Below are 18,286 nucleotides of genomic sequence, written 5' to 3' on the forward strand. Positions count from 1 at the left end.
CCTGAGATTAGATTCCTCTCTTCTAACAAACCTAGTTTAAAATCCTCCATGTTAGATCAGCAATCCTGTCCACAACATGTCGCTGCTGTCTTGTCAGATTCATTCTACCACTTCTTACTAGCTCTTCTCAGAACAAGATACCACAACCAAAGGTCAAAGCCTCACTGATGACATCGATTATGCAGGTTGGATGTGTCACCCTGGGCCATCTTTGCTCTCAGAGTCTTGCAGTCACCTTTGATCTCCCCAAGGTCACATCACTGGTCTTCACACAGACAAGCAGCAAGGGCCAGTACTTGGAAGGCTAGATGGGCCTCGGCAATCGCTTTGCAACATCCCAGATCCTGGCTAAAGCAAGTTAAAAGGTATGGCCAGCCGATGGGTGCTTCTGTTCTCGATAGGGTGAAATCACCAAGCACTAACACTTCTTGCTGCCTTTTTGTGCTTTGGTCCCAATCCCATGACCTGAGGTGTCTAACATGCATTCTTCCCACAACAGGACTCACTCATCCTCCTCTGCTGTCAGGGTCCTGATCCAGTTTTCCAGATGAACAGTTGCAGAGAGACAAGGAACCCCTTCCTGCTTCCAGAAATTATAAGCTTCCAGCTTCCACCCTCCTGGAAACATGGGAATGGAAGAAAACTACTAACATTAAACAGGTGGGAAAACATCAGTTACAGAAGTTGTGCTATCCACCTGTAAACATGATAGTTGCTCCAGTATGGTAAAATTGCTGTCTTCAGTCTCTTGAGGAAAGAAAGTTTGGGGAGAAAGCTGTGCCAGATTGATTGGAGCATGACTTTAGAGGGATCCTAGGAATCAAACAAAGCTACTCGAGAAATTGTGTGTACCTCTCTCAGGCACAGCTCAGTATTATATTCCCTCGTTTATGGGCAGCCCTAGTGTTCCCACATTAGAAAAGCTCGGCACTGCATGACCAGTTAGGGAAACAGTTTATTCAGAAGTGACAGAGGGATTGACTCTTCCCTTACTTCATTTACAAAGGAATATTTCTTCTGTCACAGCCCTAGACTGCACAACATACAACTGCTCCTTTCAACAGCAGCTAGAAGTCAACATTTCTACTAAATAAGTAGCTTCATTTTTATTTCAGATTTTTCCTGTTGATAAATAAATTGACTTCCAGACATTTTAGCTATCTGTCATCTCAAGAAACAGATTCCCATAGAGGAGAGAAAGTACAGATGAATCCTATTTTTACTCTCCTCTTACTCGTCCCCTCTCAGTAGGCAGTAAGCTTTTAGACTGAGGATTGCAATTATTTTTTTCTTCTCTCTACTCACGTTACTTGCCAGAAAAGGGTTATTTCAGTTGGCCTGAGAATTTTTTCATGCCTGTGGCAGAAAACTATAATGAAGATAATCTACCTACCTATAGAAGACCTACAGAGAGAGAAACTGGCACTTTCTTGTAAACATGGAGGAAGTTTGAAGGGATGAACATCTAATCACAAAGCAGACAGCCTCAGCACTGACACCAGACTGAATCTGGATGATATGAACAACTATCTTTGAGTCTTTTAATATAAAATATGGGAATAAATGACATGCCAAGGAGATCTCCCTGCGTGGCGGCTCTTCTGTTGAGAATCAATAACGTTTTGGGATGAGAGGTGTCTGGGGTGGACAGCCTGGAAGATCAGAGCTTGAGAGATTAGATCCTAGAGATTAGGACAGCCTCAGCAGAGGAGACAACTTAAAAGGTGACCTGGGAGTTCTCTCATTTTCAGGACAGCCACAAACACACCTTCCTAGAGGATAAAAAATAAACACCCAAATCATAGCCTATTCAAGGAGAGCTGCAGATCTCTCAGCCATTTTTCACAGACAATTATTCTTGCATGGGACAGTCTATCCTCTGTTATGGCTGTGCTTTGGTATTTCTGTTTAAAATGTGTATCTACCATATAAGTTAGCCAGCTCATTTCCAAATTTACCTGCATCTTTCCCTTTGGAGGTACTGGGGTGCAGGAACCCATATGAACCATGTCCAGGCAACCAGATGGAAAGAAACTTTCTCTCAAGAAGGGAGAGCTAAGAGAATTCTCCCTTAAAAATTTCACAAATGGGGGGAAAAACGCCGCTAGCTTCAGAACAAGACATTCAGTACCAGTGAGAGAGAGTGATACAGAAACATAGGCTCTTTCTCTCTCTCTGTTTTTTTCTGCTGCTTCTGCTGGCTTCACGCTGGCTGCTGAAGACACCTCACAGGACGAAAAACCCTGAAGAGGAACAAACCTAAACAGTCAAAATTGACTGTCAAAACAGTCAAAATTAAAGCAAAACTGCTTTACTTTGAATTGATAAAGAGGGAATACAGAATATTACCATGTCTTAAGCAGAACAGACAAATTCATACTAAGGGTCATTAACTTATTCAGCTTGCTCACAAGCATTCATTCAAATGCAGATATAAGCTAGGAATCAGACACATTAATAAGCCTAATCATCAGTCTGGTAACGTGGCCATAAAAATTATTTGTTTTGCATTTATTTACCTGAAGACACAGAATCTCTCCTTAAAAACAAAAAACATTATTTAAAAAAAAAATTTACTACAGCCTTTGGGAGAAAAGATTTATTTTTATTGGTTAATACCAAGCTAGAGGAACTTTATCCTCAGCTGGTAATATTAAACACAATAAGTCAAATGCACTGGTGATGTTAATATAAGTGCAAGTTAAATGCTGGATATATTTGGCTTTGAGTATTGAGGCAGCTTAACTCCCTTGGATCTGGAACTCTAGAGAATGTCAAACCAGCATTAATTACTTCATGATGGTTCCAAAAGAATATTTTAGGGGAAGAAACACAGGGAAAGGTAAAAAATAGAAGAAGCCTAAAAAGATCTGTGTTAACAAAGCCAAAAACAACTTCCTTATTTTTTTTAATGCTAAGATGCCCATTCTGCTGCCGATTTCCTGCACTCACAGAATGCCAAAGACAGTCTCAGAAAACAAAACAGCTTGAAAGAAAGATTTGCAGCAGAAGTCCCATTGCTGCTGAATCCAATTCTCAGAGGAGGCACAAGACAGCAGGGAGATGGGTAATTCTCAGCTTCTCTCTGCTGATTCTCAGTCAAGCCTGGCTCACCTCTTATGACAAGAAAGGTGACACACAGGAGAAGAGGCCTAGAAGGATGCTAAATTAGAAAATACAAGGAAGTCCACTAGTCTATGAGTGCTGGTAGTCTCTCAGGCTACTGGAGACCATATGTGTCCAACTCCTTCACGCAGGTGGAAAACAAAGCCCCATACGCACAATGACAGCTCTATGCTAAAAAAAAAATCCACAAGTAAATTTTGCCTTAAAAGTGAAAAACTATCCCTCAATGTTTTTTCTTAACACTTACACTGAAAAAAGGAAACCTCTGAATGTTTTCATGGTTTTCAGACGTTCCACTCAAGTTTTCCTTTTAAATGCCAATGTCAAAGCCAGTTTTTCTCACCCAATAGATGAATGGAAGAAGGATACTGCAATACCTCAAGTACTGCAACTGCATCACTGTTGCCAACACACCATCTCTCTCTGGTATTTTCTCAGTATTCCTTCAACTACAAACATAAATATTTCAAAAATTTGAAACATAAATTTTTAAAAAAAAAAAATTTTTCTCCATTACGTAACTTGCAAGGCTTTTAAACGTTGTTCAGAGTCAGATACTTAAACATGCTAAAAAATTAACTTGCTTCTCAGAGGACGCTTTAATATTCTTTCCATCATTCTTCTATCATTAGACCAAATGATGAGAACAAATCAATGCCCTTTGGGGCAATCACAGACTTTTTTCCAAAGTAAACTCCGTTATTATAGAAAAAACACTTGTTTACAGGAGTTAAATTTTTTTTTTTTCCTTTTTAAAATACCCTCAGTGTATGTTTACAGAACTGAATCACTTGGGGGTTCTGAGAGTTTCTTTTTCACCAGAACTCACATTATTCATCTGAAACTCCAAACTGGCCTGACATACACCATTCAGCTTAGCTCTGGATTTCTCCCAGTCCCATTACAGAAATAATCTTAGGAAGAGCATCTGACCTTGCAGCACTATTTTCCAAAGCACTGAAACTTTTGGTTTGAGCAAGAGCTCTCCAGAACTCTCTAACAGAGGTAACAGACAAATGAAGCAGCTCAGCAAAAAAAAAAAAAAAAAACAGTTAAAAAAGATAACTGTTAAAATAACCTTGTATTAAACTTCTGTGTGCGTGTCATCAAGAGTGACATCTCATGTAGAAGAGACAAAACCTAAAATCCTGTGAGAAATGAAAATTTATTTCTCAATTGAAATATTTGGTTTGAATTATTCTGCTCTCACTCAAGGACAGACAGTGGCCAATCTGAAAATCCAGGAAAAGATCCCTGAAGAACAGGGAAAAATCAATGTGATTACTCTTTTTTGGGGGGAGGAGGAGGGCATGGGAAAAGAAATATTCTTGTACTTACAGGTACTAGAAACCAATAGAGTTGATGTGTGAACAAGCCTGAAGTGTGAACATTTGAACGTTTCTGTTATCAAAGGCATGAAACATTTTTCAGGTTGACAGACACATGAGACAATTTTATAAAGCACTAACCTGTTCTGTAAGGAAGCATATCGTTATTGCATCATTACTGTGTGCAGAAACTTTCTAGACTCACATTTATCATGTAAAAATGCAGTCAACACCTGAATACTAACTATAACTCTACAGCCTCCCACAGTCCCAAAGAATTATTGCTTTTCTGCTCCCAAGAGATCTCCCACATCACTGCAGTCCTTTCTGCCCTCTGAGAGCCTGGGTAGCTTCTCCCCACACTCCTGTCCTGCCTGCCCTCTGCTCTGCAGTCGCTGCCAAACTGCCTTTTCTCTAGAGAGCAAATAAATCCTGCCCCATGCTGGGGGGGGCTGCCCTGGCTGCCCAGCAGTAAACTCTTACCAGGTAAGGCCTGAAAGCAGCACATCTCCCACGTGCAGCAGGTGAACAGCAAGAGGTTTCTCTGCTCATTCGTTTGTTTTTTTAAACAGGGGAGTGGGAATATTTTAGGCTGGGTAAAAGCACATTTTCAGCCCAGAGGGATGTTTAAGGCATGAGTGGATGTCTTATCTAACACCTGATGCTGCCTCGAATACACAGCAACTGACCTTGCCAACATTTTCAGAGGTTACTTTGTTGTATCAGGTATAATTTATCATGAAATAAGTAATGACAGTCATTGGTGACCATTAGAAACCTACTGGCTTAGCTGAAGCCCTGGTCACATTATAACATCTCACAGAGCCAGGATCTCTTTTGACTAAAAAGACTCAGATATAGAATACATACTCTAATGCAATATGTATAATATACAGCCCAAACCAATTTTTTTTTTTCCTGTGCCTTGCCTCAACTTAAAAAAATCAATGAATCTGTTTAAGTGTTGGTCTATATACTAAGGGGAATCTTAACACTTGTTTAATTACTTCAAGAAGAAGATTATCAACTCCACACTGAAACTTTCTGTACAAAGATATCATTATAAAGTTGCATTTGTCCCTATAACTTATACAGGGTATGAAAGTTTTTAAAGGAAAATATCCAGAATTACAGGAAATTCTGTGATCCATTACATAACTGCACTACTTTTCATGATTTTACTGAGCAAAGGATTAGAACTACAAACAGTCAAAAGTTATGAAGGCCTTGTTGCAAATTAAATTGCCCTTAATTTGAATTATTTCCAAAACTGCATAATTAACTGGACTTCAGTGAAGTGCTGGGTGAAACAGTCCAACTGGTTGAGCACAATAAGCAAACTTCAGTTCAGGAGAAATTCTTGACAGAAAATATTCTCATAATTAAAAATACAAAAATTTATTATGGAAGATACAATATAGTCCATCATTCTCAATATGAGACACTTATACAAAGAATTACATCTTGAAAAAGCGAAAATAATAAAGGATGTGAACCAGACACAATATAAGGCTTTTAAACAGAAAATTATATCTTGCAGCAAAGTACCATCTAAAGCTATTTCCAGAAGAATTAATTTGTGGTGGATTCCAAAAAGTCAACAGTGGAAGACTTAGCAAATAATTATTCTTAAGAACTGCTACATTATTCTTAAAATTATTTATTACCTAACAGAAACCAAAATGTGACTTGCAATAATTCTTTCACTATGAAGATCAGTGCTGTTCTCTCTTCCTCATACCCAAGACAAGGGGGTTAGATCAGCCAAAAAAGTTAACATTATAAATGTACTTTCAAAAAAAATTAACTCTGTGTAGAGTGATAATTTACCTGATACAGAAATTCTGGTGCTGGTGAAGTGGTGTAATCATAGTGCATGACCACACATGAGTTTGAGTTTGACTTTCAGTTTGACTTTCTGCATCAAAGTTATCCTCTACATCAGTGAATAATTGAAAAAAAAAAAAAAAAAAGGCAAAAAGGCTTTATCAGGTTTGATCTCCATAAATCAAAGAAATCTTTACAACACACTGTGGCCAGGCATCTCAAAAGCAAGTCAAGGAGCTCATTAAGTACCAGCTAATTGGCAATCATTCCTTTATCATAAAAAACAGCTCAAGGCAACACAATGTAAATAAAAACCAGGTGAAAGTGTCAGCACTTACCAAATTGAATCTTTTAATCACAAAGAGATATAGGTGGTCGGCAGCACTTGCTGGCCTTGCTCTAAGTTGTAAAGTTGAAAATAAGATCTTAGAAGTCTTCAACAGCCTAATGTGAACATCCTCCTGATAACGTTCGCTACCTAAGGACAAGCTTAGGCATTTAGAATATGTTATGAGATTGTGACAAAAAGTTGTTCTTCCAAGATAAATGTGTAAAATTCTCATAGCTACGTGGACTGTGTTTGACAATGTCAGCAAGCTGGTCTATGACTGTTCTTTTTATTTTTGATTAAGTTCTTGTGCTGATTGATTGAACACTGTTTCTCACTGCTGTCACACAAAGGATGGAGAGTGGCAATCTATGTGGACCCGCAGTAACCCACACCTCAGCAGAACTGTCTGATGAGCTGCTGCAAGATACCCAAGGGTTTAAGAGTTGAAGGGAATGCTCCATTTAGAACAGGCTGGGGAGCAAAAGCCGCTGAAAACCAATAAAAAGTTTCTAAATGCAGAGAAAGTCACAAGGAGAAGGCTGGCAGACAATACCTCCTGCTGTTACAAATAGCATCCTTGTCTGCTTAGTAGCCCTGTAGGTGCAGGATAATTTACTCTTATCATCAACATTGTAAGACATTTTTCTGTTTCCTATTTCCAAAGGGCTGGAAGGAACAAAAAAAGGGGAAAAGAAAAAGACAGAGTTTTCTGCACAAATTATAACTGTACAGATTTGATGTTAAGGGCAGCTGTTTCGCAGAGCTGCAAAATATACAGAATTTCATATATCTGATTCTCTGCTCGAAGCACAGGCTAGAAGGCAACTCATCAAAACCTCTATCAAAAATACAATTTTAACATCTGTTTGGACTTTCACTTATCTGACTGCTCCCAGACACTATTGATTATCATTATCTGCAAGTCTCTAGTATTCTAAACAGCAGCAGCTAAAGGAAATGAAAGTGAGCATTTTCATAAAGACAGATAGAGGCTTCTAGGGCAGAATTAAAACTGCTGGTGCTGACTGAAATCTAAGTCTAACTTAATCTCATCTTCTATAAATACACTGTCAATAGAAAGGAATAAGATACAGTCTAAACTAAAATATTTATTAAAACTATAATGAGAAATAAGGGATTTTGCCAAAGGAGAAAAGGCATTACAGTATCAGAGCCTGGTTGCTGTCTACAATACACGTCCTGGGAAGGCTATGATTGTTGCCTTTTTCTTTTAAAGAGACTTCCTTCATACCTTTGGTGTATAATGTGCTTGACTGGACCACAGGAACAGGATATAAAATATATGGATGGCACAACTCTGTTGGAGTACATAATGAAAGCTTTGGCTTTAGCAAAATAATTTCATCCTTCCCTTAAAGACTAAAATCTTCAGAAAGCTAGAACCCCAAACAAGAAGTGTATAGGCTTGAAGCCTTTCCCTCTCCATTATTCCCAGCTTGAAACATATAAGTGCTCCTATATCTGCTCCCAAGGGCAGACTTACCCCTGTTTTCCTTCCCACCCTCCAACATTTATATGAATCCAGGGTAAACAATGCGTGCTTTGGAGAGCTGCACAGGAGATTTCACAAAATTCAGTTTCAAAGAGCAAGAGAAAAGTCTTCTCTTAAACCCACTGAGTTATCTTTGCAGTTATCTTTGATTATGTGAGGATAATCAATCAGTCTTTCTCCTTTCCTACCTACTACAAGGCTATATCCTCTTTAATGTGCAATTAAAAAAAATAGAAATGAACATCACCCAATGCTCAAAGTTCTACCACGGTAGAAGACAAAAGTGAGTCACTGTGATGTTTCAGTCTCTCTGTAGGTTATGGACCAGGAACACAAAACAATTCGTTGATATTTGCCAACCAGCTTTGCTCCATCAACATTCCTACAATTAAAAACCAAAACAAAGAAGCCTTCAAGTACACAAACACAAGAACCTCATGGACTATGTCATCAGAACCACTTCAGACTAAAGAAACAATTGGGGTTTTGTTTAATTGTTCAAAGCTCTACAATCATGTACATTTGTGTTCCTCTAGCACAATGTAGGCTAACAGCAGATTTTGACCATTCAGTGACATATAAAGTAAGATTTAGCAGTCATCAGACACCAGAAAAGGGAGGAATCCATACAGAATTTCTACTATAAGTAACAAGTTATCTGCTTTTGAGAAAAAAAAAAGAGGGATTTTTCATGTTTTTATGTATTAGAACAGGTTGCCCACAGAGTTTGCACAGTTCATCTCCATTCTTGGAACTTTTAAGATCTGACCGGATGAAGTCGTCAGTAATCTGCTCTGTCATCACAGCTGACCCTGCTTTGAGCAAGAGGTTGGACTGAATGACCTCCTGAGATTTCTACCAAACTGAATTCTCCTATGCCTCTATGTTCTATTATACAAAAAAACCCAAATAAGCAGGATTATCCCCCAAGATTTCAGTGCTGCTTCATATTGTTACCAACCAGCATATCCCAGAGGTTAGCTCCATGATATACGTGTATGTGAATTAAGAGGCAAAAAGAACAAGATGGGGCAAACAGGAAAAAAAAGAAGAAATATTTTCTACCTCTTTTCATTCAAAATACTGCTCGTTCAGAAGTCTCTTTCCACCCTGTCAGTGAACAGCTCACAGTGAAAACAAAAGCCCTTGTAATTTGATGCAGAATAAAATATTACACTTTCTCATAACAGAAATTGGATCTATGACCCTGAGAAGAATTAAACACCACAGATGTTTCAATCATAGAACAGTTACCTGATTTCATGCCACACTACTCCATAAATGAAGCAGGCAACAATGTCCAAGATTCCTCATTTGTTCCCATATTAAGAAGGCCCATAACTACAAACCAGCCTTTGGCATAATATATGAAAAACGGCTTAGCTGTAGTCTGCTGTACTATTTTATAGACAGTGTAGAAAGCTGTGTGAGCTCAGTTTAAATGCCACGTCCACACTGGTCGGTTGCAAGACTTTCAAAAATACCATGCTTTTTTCATGTTTTTTCTCCCTAAGTAACTGCTATTTTATAGTTGCATCACTATGAAGACTGGCCAGGTAAAATATTTTTACATACCATTTATACTACTGATTAGCAACAGATTATACATTTAAATCCAACTATGATTGCTGAATAGACTGTTAGTCTTTGCTTCAGTAATTTATGGGGAACATCATTCTTATCCAACAGAACATCAAAGTAAAAATGTGCAAATTAGCTTTGTAGATGGTGTTTGAAATGAAGCACATTGAGTTCCAACATACTGAACTTCTAGACACTGGATGGCCAAGAGCATCGTGAATTCAACCACAATCACCTGTCTATTTATGTCAGCAAATTTCTTTTAAAGATATATATGCATACACACAAATGTATGTACAAACATACATATGTAATTTATTATGAGGGTATGCAGGTATATAGACCATAGGACATTCTGCAGAATCACCCACATTACTGGAGATCCCTGTTGCCTAAGTACTCTGTTTTCTGGCAAACTTTTTTTCCAAGTGCTCTCCAGTGACCAAATGATGCAAACATTCCTCCCTGAGGGGGTCTCATCTCCTTGGATTTGTACTTAAAGCTGAAGGCTTCTGCACACAGGGAGGAAGCACTTGACCTGTTGGGGTGGGGGGAGGGAAGATATTTTGAACACAACAGAACTGAGTGACACCAATACTTACTTGGCAGGCATTATAAATCAACTGATGTTCCAATTTTTTGATCCCTAGAATCTGCTGAAACATTTCATAAAGCTGTTCCTTGCTCAGAATTAGCTCCGATACAGCACTTAAGGCCATCCTATTCGGCTGTTTGCATAAGTCCTCTTCTCCCCTGTATATGGCATCATATTTGGCTAGCCATGAGCTTAACACTGTCTCTTTGCTTAATCCATCAATTTCGGGCAAACTTCGGACCCTCTTTTCTATGTTTTTCTTAAAAACATCTCTAAAGTCATTTGCAGAACATCCGCCACTGTGGACCATTCTTGCAACCCGGTCGCTCTTGAGAAATACCTTTTAAAACAAAAAGAACAGAAAAAAAAAGAAACAGAAAAAGTTAGGCATGGACACAAACACAAAGCAATCCCTTATAAAGGGATTACAAACTAATATTGTGTTTCTATGTAAGATAGATTTATAAGGAAGCATTATACAGGCCAAGTTTGCTGTAATTTTTCATACAGAAACAAATGACCATGTTGAAAAAGTAAGCTTCTCCATTGATGAAGTACTTAAACTAAGTACCTTTTACAGTATTTATGCATAAATTTACAATAGTTAAGCTAGAATGAAGTTTGAATTAACAGCAGTTAATTTAAAACTTACCTACAAGGTTTAATTAATCTTTCCTCCATTAAAACCACAGAAATCTAAAGTTACTTGCAAGTAACTCATGGATAAGCTACACTGTCTCAAAACTCGGGAATTAAAATATGATCTTTAAGCCAGCCTAGAATCTCATAGAAGATGAGACAGAGATCCGGGAAAAAGAAATACTAGAGAAACACTACAATCAGTATTAACAATATGGGATTCTCTGTGTAAAAACCCCAAACAAAAACCAACACAAAAAACCCTTCCCAAGCACACATACTCTAAGATACAACAAGGCAAATTACAACAACAAACCAATTAAATCAGCATTCTCTAAGAACTTTTCCGTGTTCAAGGATGATTGCATTCATATCATCTTCTAACACAGGCCTTGGCAAGGTTGATCTTTCCAGCCACTGTGCGTGTCCAGCTCATTTCTCATAGCAAGTCTCATGAAACTGTTCTACAGAATGCAACCAACAAAAAGATGAGCACTGCACCATGATCAGCCACATAAACAACTGATGTCTGCCTTGGACAAGGGATAAACTGCATCATGGTGTCAAACAGATAACTGAGGAAGAACCACCTGGCTTCCCACAGCAGAGGGAGATGGCTCGAGGCACTCTGCCCCACAAGGCTTGGCTGCTGGGGGACTACTCGGGTGCCCCACCAACACCTCAAGCACAACTGAAACTGGTTGGGGCTGTTCAGCCTGGAGAAGAGAAGGCTCTGGGGAGACCTTATAGCAGCCTTCCAGTATCTAAAGGGGGCCTGTAGGAAAGATGGGGAGGGACTCTTTATCAGGGAACGTAGTGATAGGATGAAGATAATGGTTTTGAATTGAAAGAGGGGAGATTTAGATTAGACACTAGAAAGGAATTCTGTACACTAAGGGTAGTGAAACATTGGAACAGGTTGCCCAGAGAAGTTGTGGATGCCCCGTCCCTGGAAGTGTTCAAGGCCAGGCTGGATGGGGCTTTGAGCAACCTGGTCTAGTGGGAGGTGTCCCTGCCCATGGCAGGGGGGGTGGAACTCGATGATCTTTAGGGTCCCTTCCAACCCAAACCATTCTATGGTTCTATGAAATGCAAAGAACTAAACAGATATATCCTTCCCATCACCTTTCTGACTGTTCGCTCTCTTCAATCAGATGCTATGAAGTGGAAGATGAGTTAACCATGCATTTTCAGATAATCATTTTAGTTACCAAGCACTATGAAAATGCAATGAATGGAGATGACAGCACAGTGGAGCTCTGACTCCATGTGCTATCCCATGTTGGAAGATGGTGCACCTAACAACCAACCTAAAATACTATTGTGCTTCATTTGGAAAATACAAAACAGAGCAGTAGGAAAGGATCTACGAAGCTGATCAGAGAGGAGTGCACAGGTGGAAACAGATCAGGAAAAACACTCTAAAAGTTCTGGTGCTTGTTGATGCATCCTTCCCTGTAGCATATTTTAAAAAGCAGTTACTTATAAAATACACCTTTCAACGGATATCCTAATTATATTGTACAGAAGGCTGCAGATTAAGCCTGAAAGTACTTGCCCAAACAGATTATTAAAAAAAGCCCCAAACATCACCAGTATCTGCTAATGATATTTTATGCTCTAACTGTACCATGATAGATTACCTCTTTTGGAAACATAAGTATCTAAGGTTAAATTCTTATTCATAAAGGGACCTGATATGGTTACTGTCAGTTAATGCTGATATTAGTTTCCTAAAAATGCTACACAAACATTGAATCTCATTTCAAAACAAATAATAATCAGAAATTCAACCCAGCAATAAAACTTATCAACGCAAACAGGTACAAGGATATTAAGCCTTTCCTTGTTTTAACAGCCTGCAATTACAATTGATTCATTCCTCCAACAGCTTCACTGGAAAGCAAATGGGAAAAAATATTTTAAAAAGATGACTTCAAACATACTTCAGCTACTTCGTTTTGTTCATAAATAGTATTAAATCTTCCATCACATAAGTTTGCATAATCAGTGACAGAAAGCAGATGCAGAAGAATGAAATTAAGAATATTTATAAGCTCTTCCCCCCCAAAATCTCATGTTTATCCAAGATTACATGACCCTGTGTATTGCCGATATAACTGGATCAGTGTAATTAAAAAAATATCTGCCAAACAACACTGTAAGATCATCAGAAGATCATTCACCTTTCATTACCTTCTATTATTCAAAACCATTAATCCACAATGCAAGGGCTGAAAAGCTGCTAGCACTTCCCTTGACTTATGAACTAGACTAATTAAAAATTTATTTCCGAATTTCAAGTTGATTTTCTAGAAGACTGCAGGAAAAATCTGTTCCATTTTTCAGTACTTACCTATGGAAGGGGAGGACTATTGTAACATTTGGTGCCTGTACCATTGACCAAATGATGGCATGTTCATGTTGGGCAAAACAAATTTTTATATAGACATATGCAAATACAAAATACAATTTGCATGTATCCCTGACCTTAAAATGTTCCCTTCTGAAGTGCTTCAGCTCACAACTGTAGTTTTATTAAATATTCAAAAATTATTCCAAGATAGTTCTTTCACAAAAGGTATGTTGGATATTAAAGGAAATTACTCAACATATAAACCCAAGATGTGAAAAAACTGACAACAAAAAGTACATGGTTGCTTCTGAAGAGGAATCCATTGGACCTAAAGCTCTTATTGTACTACTCCTTTTTGAGTGGCAATTTACCGAAATTTTTTCTGAGGGCACAAAATGTAACATCATCTTTAAAATTAACTACTCGTATTTGAGCTCATTAAAAATAATAATAGCATTTGAACAGAAAGACTCAATTTTTAGACCATAAGAGAATGGAAATTCGGTTAGGAGAGTACCATATGTGCCTCAAATTTGACACAGTAAGATGCATTAAAAAGCTATTAAATGTCTCGTTATTCCTGTTCCTGAAAGACATATGGTACACTTCATGTTAAATTCAAAATCCTCTGCTTCAGTTACATTTCTTGAGATTTGTCTCCTCAGTTTCAAAGCTTTTCTGGCCTGTTTTATGGCTGGTTTTTTTTGTTTTGGTTTGGTTTGGTTTTAAATTCTAAATATAAGGTTTATGGGTATTGCTACTATATGGAGAATGGCATGCCACCAGTTTCATGCCAATGGAATTATTGTTTGCACTGTTGCTCCAGAAAACCCATCTGGCTGAGTATCTGTGGGTCCAGAGTCTAGGCCAGGACTGCAGATTGGGATACATACATGCTTTACTACATGGGTGGTACTTGGCACCATTCATTTTTACAATGAAATATATAAGCTTTTATAGTGTCTTAATGTATTTTGCCACTTTTTTCTTCAATGTGGATTATACGTGCAGCCCAATTATCCCCATTAGGGAAAATATTTGTGTTGATATCTGTCTTTAAAATTAAGTACATTCACTACATTGTTGGCTCTTCATCCCTTTATTCCCGTATTTGGATTGTCTGACCACTAGACTTAGTTCTAATTAAATAACCATTCAAAACCCTCCAGTGTTAAAATGTTATCTCAAGTTCCTCAGCACTAGAGGGGAACTGAAGAGAAAAAAATATTAGAGGTTTGAATGCAAAACATAAAATAGCAGAAAAAGTTATTGTGGGGACACAGAACCCTATTTCTACTGGGAACTAGATTTTGCAGATCAACCATGATCATTTGGAAATCCTTGTATTATTTAGAAAAAATTTGACAAGAGTCAAAGTTCTGAATGAAGTATTTCCTGTTTCTATCAAATGTCGACTTTCGAAGTTGGCATTTGAATCTTTAGTATCATTGTTGGTTCCTTAAATCTAAGTCAACATCAAGTCTTCATGTTATCTACTGCTAACAAACTATAAAATACCAAAAAAACATGCTCTATTAACACATACAGTGCATTCAGGAAAAAACAGATAAATGACAGGTTTTGATCAGCCCAATATATCCATCTTGAGGAACTTTTTCAATTCACATTATTTAGAGCCCTTCTCAATACTCTTGGACTGAACCAAACCTACAGTCTTTGATAGAAAAAGTTCTCATACCATAACCCCTCAAAGATGATCACATAAGGAATTTAAAAAAAAGAAATTGCCAATTTTGTCTTTCCTTATAATTACAGTAACAATTATCATTTGCATCTATCTACTGAAGTATGGTTTAAATTCCCTTTTTATCCAATCTTTATACATATGCAATTTCATCTGTTGCAAATGATAGTAAAAAGCTTGGTTCAAAATAGTCTTTAGCACTACACAGATTAAGTGTGTTTCTATTTAAAGTTGAAAAATTGTCATTTAGCAGTGCCTACAACTTGAGAAAATATTGGAAATACTAAACAAAGAACTGCACATACCATCTTCTAGCACATACCCTTTGAATAATATTTTTTTTGTCAAACATCATACCATATTTAACAAATTATATGTGCAGACAACACAAACATGATAATCTTGTTCTCTACTGTAAATCTCAGGAAAAACATAAGCAATAGGCAAAAGAGTTTGCATAAACTCAGCTGCAGATAGCCTTTGCCTTTTCTTTGTAAATGGATTAAATATGAGGTCTGTTAGGCCATGCATTACAAACTTTTATACGGGTTTTCTTTCATTTGAAAGACAGATACTGATGGGAGTTTTCTAATGAGGTCACCTTTTTAGCCAGTTTAGAAGAAAAAACCCAACGCAATAGTTATAAATACCTATAATATTCCTCCCAGTTTGTATAAGTGGTGCTATTAATAAAAAAATAACATTTTGTAATTCTGCTACACATACCAGTAAAGCACAGCCTTTCACAACTTGCTTATACATCAGCTCTAGCAGAGCCTGGCTCAGCTCTAGGCACAGCACCAACTGGCAACGCACTAAGCTCGCACTCACCAAATTATTTTATAAGTTCTTTTATTCTCTGGCAGAAAACTTTGCAAAAGGGTTTGATAAAGAGAAAATTTCTAATCTAACACCCCTCCCCCCCCCCTTTTAAGCAAAGGATTGCAAACACAAGCAAACAAAAAGAAGCGTGCATTATCTCAAAAGGGAAAAACATTAGGGTTTTTAACCAAAATCTCACTTTCATACTAACATTCTCTTCCAAAGTTAAACACAGAAAGTAATCCCTCATATTTTTAATTGCAAGAATTTTGTGTCTACAATGCAAATCTCTTGCAGAAAACCACTCACATCTGTGGTATATCCAATGTTATAAAATTAAAATCCCTGGTTTTGTAGGTAATAAGTTATAATGGAACACTTTTTTCAACATAAAACTGCCTTCTTATTAACCATGTGAAAACTGAAATTTTAATTTCAGGGAATATAAGTGTGTGTATATATATATAAATGCGTATGTGTCTATGTGATGCATACACACACACACGCACACACACAGAAAAGCACTGCAGTCAGTCATGTTCATCCATTACCCATTTTGGAAACAAACTCAATTCAGCTATGACTTACTGCTTCTTATGTTTTGAGTACAAGATTTGTGGGGCAACACAGGAGTTTGTTAAAGCAAAACTTTGTTTGCTCTTTCAAAATTCAAAAAGGTACTGAGAAGGGCAGAATGACCACAAGAATTTCTCAGTCTCAGGAGTAAGGAAACTCATTACTTATCTGGCCCCTGTACGCCTTCTAGTAGTGCAGCTGCACCAACGTTCTCCTCTTCATTAAGCAAAGCAGCACTGGGAACTTCATTTGTCACAAGAGCAGCTAGGGATTTTTCTTCATTTTTGACAGTCCCTGCTGTTCCTCTACCTTTGAGGAGCTCACATTTACACTCCAGACATGTCCTATGTCTTAACAGCCAGGGCTCAATGCATCTCTCATGGAAAAGACGGCTGCAGCTCAAAATGCACACTAGACAAACTAGACAGCATCTGAATCAGCTTCCTTATCACCTTTCTTTACAACACATAGCAGAAACTGCCTAATAGCTTTTTTCACTTCTGTTAAATTCTGGCATTACTGGACCCAAGCTGCATGTTCCAGCACAATAATAGGTGGAATAAAACACCACAGCCCTTTTATAGACAGAAAGGGCCTCTAAATAATGGTTCACCCAGGAGCTGTGGTAGCTTCCTACTTCTATCTCCATGATTCCTTGTATACCATTCTGACAAGCAGAAAATGTCTTTGTGTTCCAGACTACCAACCACAGCTGTAACAGTACCCTCTGCACTGATGAGGACTGTAGGAAATGCTTCATTACCTACACTTGGGCATTTATAAGTGATTGCACCAAATTGCTTCAATTGATGCTGCACACTTTATTTTGCTCGTGAAAAGTACACTATCTCCTTCTAACTAGGACTATCCAGGTCTCTGTTTTCATTGGCCTCCTGAGACTTGCTAAGGAGCTGCAAGCACTGCAGTGTGGTCATTCCAGTAGCACCACCAATCCAGACACAGTCTTTAATGGTGAAGTTCTTCCAAAGACTTCACCAGGTGCTGACTCCCACTTTGTCCTCTTCCCAGCTCGGAACAAAATGCTTAGGAAAGCAACTCCCAATCATAGAATCACAGAATTGTGTAGGTTGGAAGGGACCTTTCAGAACATTGAGTCCAAGCACCAATCCACGGGCTTGTGATCAAAGCAGACAGGGCACCATTGAGATTGCGAAGCATAACCTCTGGGAGGATTGGCCTCTCTTCTCCAAGCCCCAGTCGCATCCTGTTCATGAAGAAATAAACTTTAAGGGTATTTTTCCCAGTTGGAGCTGGAGCTTGTCACTGAGGCTCAGTCTGCTGGGAGCTGTGCTGCTTCACCATATTACTGCCGCTAGCAATGGCGCTACTGCTCTTTAGCTGGTGCGATCCTCCTTGGGCAGGTGGGATACACTTCCCATTCCTGTGCTTTGTGGCACTGCCACGTCAATCTCTTGTGCTCGGTGCAGAGAAATAAGACTCAAAGGATTTGGGTGAAAGTGGGGATAGACCCTCTGTCCCCAAGATAAACAGCTAACCCAATTTCATCTGCTTGTATTTTAATCTTACAGGCACTAATCTTACATGCCCCCACACAAACTTTAAAGTTTAGATAATATCTCTTTCAGGAAAAAGAAAAAAAAAGGACAAATTTCACTGTAAGGCATGTGAGCAAATTTCAACCTCTGACATCACCACACATACCAACTTTCAAGTGTTTCCAGAGTTTTCAAGCCGTATTGCACACATAAATTATAAGTGTACTGCTATATGAGGGCCAAACACTGCCTCTCCTACACCAGCTCACAAAGACTGAAGATCCAGCTGGTTGGTTAGTTATCTACATATCCAACGTATTTATTTATGCCAATGTACTGCAACTGATGTTTGGGATATCCTTTAAATACA

The 18,286-nt window shown here is 38.2% G+C and overlaps 1 protein-coding gene across 15 annotated transcripts in view; it reads right to left on the reverse strand.

Annotated features, from left to right (window-relative positions):
- The window catches only part of CADPS2 (calcium dependent secretion activator 2), a 318,019-nt gene that overhangs the window by 199,492 nt on the left and 100,241 nt on the right, over window positions 1–18,286 (reverse strand). For all 15 annotated transcript variants that reach the window (XM_074168769.1, XM_074168768.1, XM_074168766.1 and 12 more), the window contains exon 3: window positions 10,309–10,641. In XM_074168769.1, coding sequence (XP_074024870.1) covers window positions 10,309–10,641 — 333 coding nt within the window. The remainder of the gene's footprint in view (window positions 1–10,308; window positions 10,642–18,286) is intronic.

This window comes from Numenius arquata, chromosome 2 (assembly GCF_964106895.1).
Source record: "Numenius arquata chromosome 2, bNumArq3.hap1.1, whole genome shotgun sequence".
Classification (NCBI taxonomy): Eukaryota; Metazoa; Chordata; class Aves; order Charadriiformes; family Scolopacidae; genus Numenius; species Numenius arquata.